At 42.1% G+C, this 14,568-nt stretch overlaps 1 protein-coding gene across 1 annotated transcript in view; it reads right to left on the bottom strand.

Moving 5' to 3' along the window:
* Positions 1 to 14,568, bottom strand: part of MDN1 (midasin AAA ATPase 1) — a 548,987-nt gene that overhangs the window by 186,009 nt on the left and 348,410 nt on the right. The window contains exons 60-61 of the mRNA XM_030199093.1: positions 10,834 to 11,048; positions 2,389 to 2,776 (exon numbers count right to left, since the gene is read on the bottom strand). Coding sequence (XP_030054953.1) covers positions 2,389 to 2,776; positions 10,834 to 11,048 — 603 coding nt within the window. The remainder of the gene's footprint in view (positions 1 to 2,388; positions 2,777 to 10,833; positions 11,049 to 14,568) is intronic.

The following is a 14,568-nucleotide window of genomic DNA, read 5'->3' as shown; positions in this document are numbered from 1 at the left end:
TTGGAAATGTGATTTTTGAACAAAAGAGCCATATTTCTCTAGTCTAATGCCTGGCTTCATTGAAGCGGCTTTAGCTGTTTGGGACTGAGGAATGGGATTGAGGTTTAGGTTTGTCTTCAGGAAGGTGTCTCCCCTAAATACTTAACAATTTTCTCTAGGTCAGAACCAAAGAGAGGTTTGCCCATGAAAGACAATTTAGCCAGATGATTTAGATGCTATATCAGCTGCCTGATGTCAACCAAAGCCATCTTCTTGCAGAGACCGCTAGGGACAGACTTAGCTGATGCTCACAGAATATCATACAAAGCATCTGCAAATTAAGAGAATGCAGCTTCCAAAAAAGGCAAAAAGCAGACAATTGCTGATCCCAATATAAAGCAGCTCTAGCAACAAAAGAGGTACAAACTGCTGCTTGGGAACTAAAGCTGCTATTTAGAAAACCAGATTTAAAGAGGACTCCAGTCTGCGGTCTTGCACATCCTTAAGGGCAGTACCACCTTCTACTGGGATAGTTGTCCTGTTATTTATTTTTATTGGGATTTATTAACCACCTTTATGAACAGATTCACCCAAAGTGGTGTACAGTAGGTGACCGCTGTAATTAGGGCATCCACTTTCAGCAAAACAAACTGCTCTAAGTCAGTTGATAGAAGGGGTGAAGTTTAGCCTTTGCCACTTTTAGACTAGAGTCAGGAGTGTACCAGTGAGCCACAATGAGTTCCCTCATAGCTTCATGAATATAAAAAGATTTAGAGGGTCTTTTTGTACCAGACATTATAGAGGGGGCTTAGGATGCAGCCTCAGCAGGAGAGGTAATATTTAAAACGTCATAGTTTTGGTTATTGATAAGGGGAGTTCATCCTTAATAACCTAGCTGTGCAGAGGTCAGAAACCACCTGCTGACCCACCAAGGGAAATACACTGATTGGGGGGGGGGGGGGGGGGTTTAAAAAAGTGTAATAGGGTAGCAACACAAATCAAGCATGGAAGTCCTGTTCCACAACACCTACTATTAAACAGGCTGCAGGATTCCTTACCCCTGGTTAATTTGGATTGTCTCTGGAATTGGGTACCACTCCCTCTTTGGAATCGGGTACCACTCTCTCCTACCCCTCACTTGGACTTATATTTCAGTTAATATGAACTCCCCCTCAAATCACAAGTCAGGAAAATTGAAATACAGCTAGATTCAATACTTACTCTGATCCCCAAAATCCAACCTTCAACAGCTGCTTCTATAATTTCCGACAACTACGATACCCATCTCCTTACATTGAGAAGACATGTTTTTTCCCAGTTGTGCATGCCATGAGAGCATCAAGACCGGACTACTGTAATCCACTCTAAATTGATCTGACTACAAAGGGTCTGCAGGAGAATGCTGCAGCAAGACTAATAGGTTTTAAGCCACATGACCACATCACACCATTTTTGCAAAAACTTCACTACCAGTAAAGGGTTAAATTTAAAACTGTCTGATTTTCAAGGTCCTTAAGAAATGGCCCAGACTACTTGATCTCCCTCTACACACCTTCAAGGTCACTAAGATCCTCCCAAGAAGTATCCCTACCCACACCATCTCCAAAGAACACCACGTGATGTGATACCCACCAGTGAGTGTTTTCTGGACTAACCTCTACACTCTACAATGCACTCTCCTTGAAAGGATTCACTTAACACAAGACAGGAAGCAGATGAAAGCTTGGCTCTTCAACCAAGCCTTCAAATAGAAGAAGTAATAACTTGCTAGTCACACACATATACAAGGAATGGCATGGCTGCACATACTATAGCAGGATATGTTTATCCACTTCTATTCTAGCCACTGTTGGAAACAGGACACTGGGCTTGATGGACCTTCAGTCTGTCCCAGTATGGCAACACTTATGTTCTTATGCTCTTGAGTTCTCTGGGAGATTCTTTGACTTCAGTGCGCATGCACAGCAGTTCCAGCAATATTCCTCAGCTATCATTAAGCTAATTACTTCAACTTCAGAAATGAAGAAGGTTGGGTTTGTAAGGCCACAACTATCATCCTCAGAGAAACAACAATCTCCAATCCTTTACTAAAGGTATTCTGTTATTCTGCAGGCTCAACACAAGAAGAGTGGAAAGAAACCAACTTCAAGAGATCAGCAACTGATCTCTTGAAGTTGGTTGCTTCCACTCTTCTTGTGTTGCAGTACTTTTGTGGAAAGTGTGAACCACTTTTGGTTTTTGCGATTCTGCAGGCTCAACCACCACATCACTCTGTTCCAAACCTCCACTATTCTCATCCACATAGCCCCCTTACCCCTTGTCTAAGGGCCAAAATATCTGCACATTTCATTTGACAATAGAGACATTTTACAGAAGATTTGGAAATAATTTCTCAGCTGAGTGCCTTACCTCCTCTTTGGCATACTTCAGCTTGTGTTCTCTCTTTACTGCAGGGTCAAACATAGTCTGAGGAAGCCACACTTGAATCTGCAGCAAACCCAGGTTCACCCACAAGCAGCCTCTCCGGGCAGGCTCTGAAAGGCTCTCTGTTTCTTCCCCATTTCCTGAGTACTGCTGCAAGCAGGTCAGTATGAGACCAAGGATATCTTCAGGCAGCTTCCCCTGAACAGTCTCTTCCATGAGCATTTTCCTAACATACTGACAGGCAGCAGGGTTCCTGGAACGGAGAGAGTCACAGTACTCTACATACTCGTCCTGCAGGCTTCCCGGCACCAGCTCCTTCAAAGTCATTAACTGCTGGCACAACAGCAATCCTTGTAATCTAGAATCCGTGCTCCTAGAGGAGAGAAACATAGAAGGATAGGTCAAATGTGAAACTAGTACATTAAAACTCCCTTTCTTTTAGCACAACATCACTGGAGAAACATCATCAGTCTCAGGAATTTAGTTCAGTTGATTAAATATACACTGAAGCATTTTGGAATGTGAACGTTTCACAAAAATTTGAAAGCAGTAAGTTAAATGTAGGCAGATAAAGACCGTATAGCCCGGGTCGCAGAGTACCCCTTGCCAGTCAGGTTTTCAGGATACCCACAATGAATATGCATGCAGAGATTTGCATATTCATTGTAGATGTCCTAAAAACCTGACTGGCAAGGGGTACTTCAGGACTGGACTTGTGAAACACTTGATATAGCCTAACCAGTCTGCCCATCAATGCCATCTATTTTCCCCATCACTCCCTTAGAGACCCTACGTGCTTGTCCCAAGTTCTCGAATTCAGATACTGTTTTCATCTCTACCACCTCCACTTCTAATACTCTGTATCAATATAGGGGGCAGGATTATAACACCCCCATAATCAACAGATTTTCCAGCTCAGCCAAGCAACCAAAAAGTGACAAGCCTTAGCTTCTAATTGAAACCCTATTCTTGACTAGAATATGACTAGCCAAAAGACTTTTTCTTGGTATTTAATTTTGTACACAGATCAAAAAATCTAGGTTCCCATCTTCCTATATCACCTCCCCCATGGAAAAAAAAAGTTATACATATTTTAATAATCAGAGAGATGACTTCCATAGTAGGGAGTGCACTACAGTGCTCTTAAAGATTTAATAGATCATTGGAGACGGGAGAGGTTCCATGGGATTGGAGAAGAGCGGATGTGGTCCCACTTCACAAAAGTGGTGATAGGGAAGAAGCTGGAAACTACAGGCCAGTAAGCCTCACTTCAGTTATTGGAAAAGTAATGGAAGCGATGCTGAAGGAAAAGATAGTGAATTTCCTGGAAGACAATAAGTTGCAAGATCCGATACAAAATGGTTTTCCCAAAGGTAAATCGTGCCAAATGAATCTCAATGAATTCTTTGACTGGGTGACCGGAGAATTGAATCATGTACATGCTATAGACGTAATCTACTTAGATTTCAGCAAAGCTTTTGACACGGTTCCCAACAGGAGGCTCTTGAATAAACTTGACAGGCTGAAGATAGGGCCCGATGTGGTGAACTGAATTAGGAACTGGTTGGCGGACAGAGGGTGGTGGTTAATGGAATTCGCTCGGATGAGGGAAAGGTGAGTAGCGGAGTGCCTCAGGGATCGGTGCTGGGGCCAATTCTGTTCAATATATTTGTGAGTGACATTGCCGAAGGGTTACAAGGTAAAGTTTGCCTTTTTGTGGATGATACCAAGATTTGTAACAGAATGGACACCCCGGAGGGAGTGGAAAACATGAAAAAGGATCTGCAGAAGCTACAAGAATGGTCTATTTGGGAATTAAAATTCAATGCAAAGAAATGCAAAGTGATGCACTTAGGGAGTAGAAATCCACTGGAGATGTTAGGCGGTGAGAGTCTGATATGTACAGACAGGGAGAGGGATCTTGAGGTGACAGTATCTGAGGATCTGAAGGCAACGAAACAGTGTGACAAGGCGGTGGCCATAGCCAGAAGACTGCTAGGCTGTATAGAGAGAGGTGTGACCAGCAGAAGAAAGGAGGTGTTGATGCCCCTGTACAAGTCGTTGGTGAGGCCCTACCTGGAGTATTGTGTTCAGTTTTGGAGGCCGTACCTTGCTAAGGATGTAGAAAGAATTGAAGCGGTGCAAAGAAAAGCTACAAAAATGGTATGGGATTTGCGTTACAAGACGCATGAGGAGAGACTTGATGACCTGAACATGTATACCCTGGAGGAAAGGAGAAACAGGGGTGATATGATACAGACGTTCAAATATTTGAAAGGTATTAATCTGCAAACGAACCTTTTCCAGAGATGGGAAGGCGGTAGAACTAGAGGGCATGAAATGAGATTGAAGGGGGGCAGACAAGAAAAATGTCAGGAAGTATTTTTTCACGGAGAGAGTGGTGGATACTTAGAATGCCCTTCCGCAGGAGGTGGTGGAGATGAAAACGGTAACGGAATTCAAAAATGTGTGGGATAAACATACAGGAATCCTGTTCAGAAGGAATGGATCCTCAGAAGCTTAGCAGAGACTGAGTGGCAGCACCAGTGTTGGGAGGTGGGGCCATTGGTTGGGAGGCGGGGCTAGTGCTGGGCAGACTTCTACGGCCTGGGCCCTGAAAATAGCAGATACAAATCAAGGTCAGGTATACACATAAAGTGGCACATATGAGTTTATCTTGTTGGGCACACTGGATGGACAGTACAGGTCTTTCTCTGCCATCATCTACTATGTTACTATCAGGGGCATTTTCGAAAGAGAAGGGCGCCTATCTTCCGACACAAATCGGGAGATGGGCGTCTTTCTCTCAGGGTCGCCCAAATCGGAATAATCAAAAGCCGATTTTGGGCGTCCTCAACTGCTTCCCGTCGCAGGGACGACCAAACTCATGGGGGCATGTCGGCACAGTAGCGAAGGCGGGACTGGGGCGTGATTAAGAGATCGGCGTCCTCGGCCGATAATGGAAAAAAGAAGGGTGTCCCAGACGAGCATTTGGTCGACTTAACTTGGCCCATTTTTTTTCATGACCAAGCCTCAAAAAGGTGACTAAACTGACCAGATGACCACCAGAGGGCATTGGGGATACTCCCCCAGTGGTCACCAACCCCCTCCCAGCCTAAAAAATTTTTTTTTTTGCCAGCCTCTATGCCAGCCTCAAATGTCATACCCAGCTCCATCACAGCAGTATGTAGGTCCCTGGAGCAGTTAGGCAGGCGGACCCAGGCCCATCCCCCCTACCTGTTACACTTGTGGTGGTAAATGTGAGCCCTTCAAAATCCACCCGAAACCCACTGTACCCACATGTAGGTGCCCCCCTTCACCCCTTAGGGCTATGGTAGTGGTGTACAGTTGTGGGGAGTAGGTTTGGGGGGGGGGTTTGGGGGGGCTCAGCACCAAAGGTAAGGGAGCTATGCACCTGGGAGCAATTTCTGAAGTCCACTGCAGTACTCCCTAGGATGCCTGGTTGGTTGTCCTGGCATATGAGAGGGACCAATGCACTATGAACTCGGTTTCCATTATCGCCGAAAACTGGGAACAACCATCTCTAAGGTCGACCATCTCAACATTTAGGTCGACCTAAATTTTGAGATTTCTGCGTCCCCGACAGTATTATCGAAACAAAAGATGGACGCCCATCTTGTTTCGATAATACGGGTTTCCCCGCCCCTTCGCAGGGACGTCCTTACAGATGGGCGCCCTTAGAGATGGTCTTCCCCGTTCGATTATGCCCTTCCACGTATTATGTTTCTATTCACGAATACACAGCGTGTGTGGGGCATTCTAATGGATGTATTTGTGTTCTTATTTGTTCACCCTGAGCGAAAATGGTAGCAAGAATCAGGACCTTAAAAGGTCAGAAATTGGGTTGTATATAGTAACGCTTTCAAAGAATCAGTGGAGACAATAATCACAATTCACAAATAATTCTCCACTTATCTAGTCTGTATCTCTAGAAGGGTCACAGGGCATATATCAAACACTTGTCAGTGGAGAAAAAAAAAAAAAAGACTTCAGACACTGCGAGATTCACATCCACTTGTAAGGTAAACCTTCATAATCGTGGGTGGCTCTCCCTCAATCACTACTCACAAAAAAACTCCACAGTTATTATAGATGACCAAAAAACATTTTGAGATACAGAATAGTGTATTACTGTTGGAAAGCTTATAACAGCTATGGTATCTTAAGCCTGATATCCCAGCTACGGTATCTTAAGCCTGATATCTTCTTAAATCATTATTACTTATCTTGAGAACTTTTCTTCAATCCCGACAGGGGTTCCCTAAAATATTGTCCATGCAACTGTATGTTTTTCTGTCTTATGTTTATTTTTTTTATTTCTTTTTATTTTCCATAGATTTAAACAATTTTTCATTTTGTATGTCAGTTGCTCTTTGCAGTTTAGGATGTAATCAATTTAGGCCTCTTCTCTCCTTGTCCATAGGTTTTTTTCACTTGTTTCACCCAGAACACCATACTTCCTCTGTGAAAGATAAAGCCTATCTACACCACTTTGAGGCATATTTTCAAAGCACTTTGGGAGGCTAAGTTCCATAGGTTTCTATGGAACTTTGGGAGGCTAAGTGCTTTGAAAATGAGCCCCAATGTGTGTCAAGAACAAGAATTACAGTGTAGGTTGTCTACAACCCATGTATTTATAGCTTTTAATGTATTTCCTCTACTGAATTTCAACTTTAAAAATTTTTTGAACATGCCTAACATTCTGTAATTTGGTTTTTAATCTGATCATGCATAATTTCAGATGCTTCAATAATTCCTAAGTATTCCTAGGTTTCTCCAAATGGTAGTCCTTTGATGACGCTACCACTCAGAAGTTCAATTTCTAATGTATTTTCAATTTTCTCTCTTTTTAATGATAAAATCTTCCCCAAAATAGCTGAAGTTCCATCATTTTGGCAGGTTCACTTGGAAGAGTTCCAATTTTGACTAGGTGTCCATAGAACATTATCCCAAAAGGGTCGGGATCATCCAAGTGTGTTTTTGCACATATGAGACAAGTACTGACGTTACTCTTGGATAGAAGTGAGCTTGACCTTACTATAATCATGGACACTGACCTTTGCTGAGGCTAGAGAGACCTGCAGTACTCTGGATGTTCCTTTGGGATGTTTTGCGACTTCCTGGATGAGTTGTCACTGCACCCTAGGAGTCCTTCTGGCAGCCCAGCCACTCCCGGGAAGATTCACCACTGTTCCAAGCAGGGGCATAGCCAGACCTCATGTTGGGAGGGGGCCAGAGCCCAAGGTTGGGGGCAGATTTTGAGTGCCGCCCCCCACCACCACGCCTCCTTACCTCGCCTCCTTGCCGCATCACCTTACAAATACCTTTGCTACCCCCGCCAGCCGAAGCCTTCTTCTGTGTCGGTCTCCAGCGCAGCCACGTTTGCTGCCTGCCCCCTGCTCGTCTTTCTTCTTGCTCCTCCTGTGCACGTGTCAGCATGCACAGGAGCAAGAAGAAGAGCAGGGGGCAGGCAGCGAACGCAGCTGCGCCAGAGACCGGCGCTTAAGAAGGCTTCAGCTAGCAGGAGTTGGGGGCCCCCATCAAGGGCCCAGATGAAATTTGCGGGGGACCAGGCCCCCGGGGCCCCCCGTAGCTACGCCCCTGGTTCCAAGTCATCTCCTTTTGGATATAATAGCTCTCACTGTGGTTTGGAGGAGTCCCAGAGCTTTAGAAATGGTTTTGTAACTAACCCTTTCTAGACTCATATTTCAACCACTTTTTTTTTTCATCTCTCTTTTGATTGTGGCAAAGCATTCTTTTAAATATCACATTAGACACTATATGGGTCACAATTTCCAATCTGGATAAATTTTTATTACCAGTTGTGCACGATTTGAGACCACGTGTAATATCTCTTAAGGCAAAATTTAATCATCAAGAAGTTGTTAAATTCAAGGCTTCATATGATAAAGTAGACTGTAGGTAAGACTTTATCCAAACATAGATAGTACAAGTTACTCTAATAACTGATATGTCTGGGCTTCATTCAAAAGTGGTAAATATGGATATCACCATCAGAAGCGCAAAGAGCTATATTGAAAAAAAACATTTGATGGAAACTTTGTTGTAATCAGAAGATATAATATCAACTGTGGATTGTGCTTATTATCTATCTGCAAAAAAAGTAAGGGTATGGTGTTTTGAATGGAAATCTCTGCAGACTCACTGGAATCTTCTAGAGAGTTTCCTATGTTTGGTGACCAGTCTCAAACATAGTGACATTAATACTTTTGAAAGAGAGATAGGTTTGGGAACAGAAAAACAATTTCAAGAAAGAATATCTTGTAGAAATACTGGGTATGTTAGACACATCTCTCCCACCCATTACTCGTGCATTTTATTTACAAACTGATCCTAGGGTATCAGAAAAATTTCCTCAAGAGGGTGGAGAGATGAATCTAACTGCCTTTTTGGAGTCATCATTAGAGGTTATTACGAAGAGAGCAACGTTAATAGTAACCTTTGCTTTGGAGATTGATAGGGATGCAGTTTTGAGGCTCTCATTAAGACACTTGGATTCAAACTTTTTGGGGTCTAAAATAAGAATTTACCCTGACTTATCAAGAGAGACTCAAAAGCGGCGTAAAGCCTTTTTGGCTTTGCGCACAAGAACTTTGGCAATAGGAGCTAGTTTCCTGTTGAAATTTCCTTGTGTTTGTAGAATTGTATTTCAGTCTAAACAGTTTCAATTCTTTGACCCCAAACAGCTGGAGGAATTTATAAGTAGGGAAGTAGTAAATGTTAAGGTGTAATCTTATATGTACACTGATTAACCGGAGCAGGTGGAACTACCCAGGTCGGGCGCATCATTGTAAATTGTGTTACTGATTTATTTCTTTTTAGATTATTTGAATAATCTTTCTTCTTGGATCATTTCTTTAACTTGTGGTCGATATAATGTTTATAACTTAAGTTTAGAAATTATTTCTGTTGGACATTTCCAAATTGTGTATTATCATCCATAAATGTGAAGTTATGTTTGTTAAAAGCTCAATAAAAATAATAATAAAAAAATTTTTAAAAAAAATTTTGTTTTTTGCTGATTTATCCTAGGAAACCCAGATATGCAGGCAACATTTTTTGTTGCTGCATCCTAGGCTTTCGTAACTGGGAACTTATCATCTGAAATTCCCTTGTAAATATTTTGTAACCTATCGATCTGTGAAATGTGTGTTCTTGTGGCCTTTTCATTTCACAACTTTTTTTGGCTACTAAAGGTATCTCCAGGCAATTCTCTGCAGTGGAAATGCCTAACCATAAAAGGGATAGACAATGTGTGTGTTAAATAGTACAGGTCTTGGAAATTATTTTCTCATCCGTTTTTTGTTTTAATCCTTCTTGTTTCCTTATTGGAATCCTCAATTATAGGGGACTAGAGCTAATATTTTCTTTTTCCTTTATTTAATTCCTTTTTTCCTTTTATTTAAGAATATTCTAATTGCATTGTTAATTTTTTGGCTGTACTGTACAAGATGTCTTTGCTTGGTTGTAATTCAAATTTCATAAATAAAAAATTAAGTCACCACCTCTCTAAGCATTAATTCTTCACAAATAACAGTTTGCAAAGTTTAAAGCATGGTGCATTATTCATTTTGCATAATGACAACTTATTTCACATGCTTTTGAATATGAAGTAGCTCATGTAACAAAGGTGTGCTATTGGCAAACTCCAGACATTATTGCCAATTAGCGTATGTTAAGTTCACATTGGAGCTTAGTAAATTATTGTAAGTCCTCTGGGGATTTGAAAATACCCACTGAACCTGAGAGTATCTCATCTTGAGCTACCGATAAAAAGGGGTGCACTGTGTATAAATAACACATTTTGATGCTGGTTGTTTCCAGAATTAGCTCCTATTTTTCTCCATTGTTTTCCAACTGTTATTAAACTTTTCAGTTTATTAGTTCTGTCTTTGACTGGCCAGTTATCTCTAATAATATTTTGTGTTTAGTTTGTAGGTGTAATTTCTAGGAAATGTGACTTCTGGGTTTTGTGAAGGTCTCAGCAGGATAGGATACTGTATTTGATCAAAGGACAACTGAAATTCAATTGATTGGTAGCTGCTAGGGTAGGGTGACAAATGCTGGTGGGGCCCGATCAGTGCTTGGCAGGACCTCTCCGCATCCCCCTGCTGTGTTTACATTATTAACCCTGAATGGGTATTCAGGTGGCATTAAGGCACCATGTGACAGACATATTGGGTGGAAACAAAATCACATATAAATGGTTTACTTCTTCACATTACATTACAAAACAATGAAAAACTTTAATAAAGAAAAACCACAAAATGAAAGCTTAGTTTTGGGATGCCTTAGTACTAGAAATCTAAACAGTCCTCAAACTAGTAAAGCAATAAAAAGAAAAATGAAGCATAAACTACAGTCACAGTCTTAGGTTTGAACCATTACCTAAATTCTGCTTTAGAAGAGTGTGTCATGTTACTCCACAGGATTGTGCTGATGTTTTCCAGCTGCTTAGTTCTCTCTATCCATTCTCCCAAGGTCACATGGGATGAGAGCAGAACAGGAAGTCCAGTCACATCCCACTGAACAGTCCTGTTGCTGCTGGTCAGTACTTCAAAGAAGCATTTTGAAAAAACAGCTCGACTTAAAATACCAGGGCCCTAAAGAAACAGCAGAGCAAAATTATGATTTTTGTGTCATGCAAAAACCACACACATAGAAGAGCAAGGAGACAACATTTTAATCACTACAGAAGGGAATGCAGACTAGGCACAGAGTCCATGAAGAGGAAGATCTTAACACTAGAGGTTGACTGAATTTCAGATTTGGTGCCAAAAGCAGCCCAACATTTGAATTTGAACTTGTTCCAGTTTTGGCTGAAATACCAGTGCAATTTCAGTTGTAACCAAAACTCCCCCTCCCTCTGAACAAAAGTGCCCCCCACTCCCCCCCTAAACAAAAGAAGACCCTCCCCAACTCCAAATCCCCCTAAACAAAATCAACCCATCCCCCCCCCCCCCCCCCCCCCCCCCCCACACACACACACATTATAAATCCTGGTGGTCTAGTAGCCTAGTCAGGAAGCAGAATACTCACTTCACAGTCAAAATGGCTGCAGAAACTGCCACGGGAGGTCACAGCAGCTATTTTGAAAGTGGAGCAGGTATGGGCAGGAACAACTGAGGACTGCTCCTGCCCCAACTAGGCCACTACCACCATGGTTTTTAAAGTAGGCCCGGGGGTACTACAGGAAGGGTACCAATTTTGTTTAGGGGGAGCCTATAGGTGGGGGTCCTGCCGTACAGTTTTCGATTTCAGCTGAAACAAAAAAAACAAAAGAAAACCACCCACATCAGTTTGTGTCTCCCTCTTTTTTTTTTGTTACATTTGTACCCTGCGCTTTCCCACTCATGGCAGGCTCAATGCGGCAGGCAATGGAGGGTTAAGTGACTTGCCCAGAGTCACAAGGAGCTGCCTGTGCCGGGAATCGAACTCAGTTCCTCAGTTCCCCAGGACCAAAGTCCACCACCCTAACCACTAGGCCACTCCTCCACATTTAACTGTAGTGATAGTGAAAAGTGAGATACCGTTAAGATGTGCTATTTTAGCACAGCTCCCATTTTATGCAATGAGACCCTCTGCTAAAATAGCACGACTTGTGGTAAAATAAGCCCTCATAACAGTAGCTCTCATTGATAAATTCCACCCCTAACTGTACATTATATTATGGAGTATTAGAAAATAAAATATAATATTTGTTGTAGCAGGCAACTTAGAAAGCACTCACTAAATCTGTGCTTAGTACATAACAGAATTAACTGCAGGAAGGAACCCATCTGCTCAATTTTATCTCTAGTGCAATGTCATATTCCCTTTTTGATCTCAAACTTTCCTTTCGCTTCTTCACAAGTCGGGCTACTATGTATTTCTCAGACATCCTTGAGCCCAATTACTGTTTCTGTCTCTACTACATCCTTTTTTAGGCCATTCTATACATCCACCACCATTTCTGTGAAGAAATATTCTGTGATTTTGATCCCAAGTCTACCACTTGTTCTAGAGGGATCATGGGTTTGACAAACTGCCTTTCTGTGGTATAAAAAAAAGTGGTTCACATTTATTATACCCAGGTAGTTTTCTCTATCCCTAGTGGGCTCATAATCTAAGTTTTGAACCCAGGGCAATGGAGGGTTAAGTGACTTGCCCAGGGTCAAAAGGACCTGAATCTAACCCAGTTCCCCATGTTCTCAAGCTTAATACTTATTACCCCGCCACATTGGGAAAATCATCTGAGTGGCTTATAATACATTATAATAGGAGAAAGTGTTACATTAGGAGGAAAGATAAACAAAGGAAAGAAGAAGTATAAATGGCTGACAGAAAGGTAAAGGAGAGGAGAAAATTTCTCAGCTCACTGTACTATTAGCATTCCTTCCTCTGAAAGGGGTTAGCATAGACTCTCCCCATCTCTCCCTAGCTATTACCATCACATAGATAAATATCACCCCATCTTTACTTACCAATCCAAAGGGATCAATATGGAGTAATTACATACCAGGTAATTTCTTTCCCTTGAGTCCAGCAAGACCACAACAGATGTATGGATTTTGCTCCCCTACCAGCAGAGAGAGAGGAAGAGAACACAAAGTGCTAACATCACTACTTACAGGGCAGCCATTCCCAACCCAACCCTCGGGCACACCTAGTCCCATCTGGTTTAAAAGATATCCACAATGAATATGCACGAGACAGATTTGCACGCACTGCTTCAATTGCATGCAAATCTAACTTGGATATCCTGAAAACCAAATGGGACTAGGTGTGCGCTGAGGAATGGGTTGAGAATGGCTGTTATAGGGTACTTTTGCAGCTACCAGCCTCAAGTATACCTGTCCCCAAGCCCAGCAAACCCCTTGACCCTTCTTCCACTATTCCCATAGAAAGGAACTTCTGCAGCAGCCTCTTCAGGGAAGAACGACTCAAAGAAACTAATATCTGAGAAACATGAACAAGAGAAAAAAACCTGAAAGGAGTTCACCAAACCATCAATAGCAATCAAAACAGCAATACGAAAATCAGTGTTCACATTCCACATGGGACCTGGACTGATCTCGCTGGAATCAAGTAAAGAAAATTCTCTCTTCATCCTAGCCAGACTAGTCCACACACATAGGAAATACCCAAGCTCCATTAAATTGGGTGAAACTTTGCTAAGCTTGCCTTCAAGATACACACCAAAAAATGCATCAAGCCTTCCCTGAACATTCAAATAGTGGTGCTTTGGGATGGCATGCAAAGAAAGTGGCTGCCCTGCACATCTTCATCAACAAAACCAGATGCCAATCATCCCAAAAGAAAGTCTGCTCTCTAGTAGAGTGAGCTCTAAGACTGATGGGTACTTGTGTCCCTTGAATGCAAAAAAGTTCTTAATAGCTTCCTTCACCCAATGTGCTACTAAGGTCTTCAGAGCTGCCTCACCGTTTCTCTGCAAACTGATCCATAAATTGAAACAAATGATTCATCTTTGGGTACCTAAGCAATATCCACTGCATATGCAGTGGGTGGAAGCCTCTATGGAACATTAGGTCTTACATGATAATTTTCTTTCCACTAGCTCTTCCCACTATTCTAGAACAATTTTCTTTCCATTAGTTCTTCCCACTATTCCAGAACCTGTGGGATAGTTATGTACATCAACCAGCATGTAGAGAGAGACAAGTGAAAACTTCTCTTGGCATTCAGTCCAGCTCCTCAGTATTTACATAGACAAGCAGTAAGGATCAATTCAGAATAAACACAATAACCTTAAACAACTCGGAACCTAACAGTAACCACACGAGCAAACATGTATGGACCTCCCTCATCTCTGGACAACTTGTAAAGAACAAGATAGATGCATGAAGCACCATGCAAGGTGACAGTTATTTGATCTATTACTTCGCACTGACTAAATATCTCAGAAACCTCAGGCAGTTCTCTGAAATAGTGGGAAGGACTAATGGAAAGAAAATGATCAGGTAAGACCTAATTTCTCCATTATATATATTCCCACTATTCCAGAACCTATAGGACATTCAAAAGCAATCTCTAGAATGGGTGGGATCCTGGAGCTGCTGTCCTGAGGACTGAAGCTCCAAAACTGGTTCCGAGCCTGCTGAAACCCCTGTAGTGCTTGTCAAA

This window comes from Microcaecilia unicolor, chromosome 3, assembly GCF_901765095.1.
Source record: "Microcaecilia unicolor chromosome 3, aMicUni1.1, whole genome shotgun sequence".
Lineage (NCBI taxonomy): Eukaryota > Metazoa > Chordata > Amphibia > Gymnophiona > Siphonopidae > Microcaecilia > Microcaecilia unicolor.
This window is presented reverse-complemented; position numbering and strand designations above follow the sequence as displayed.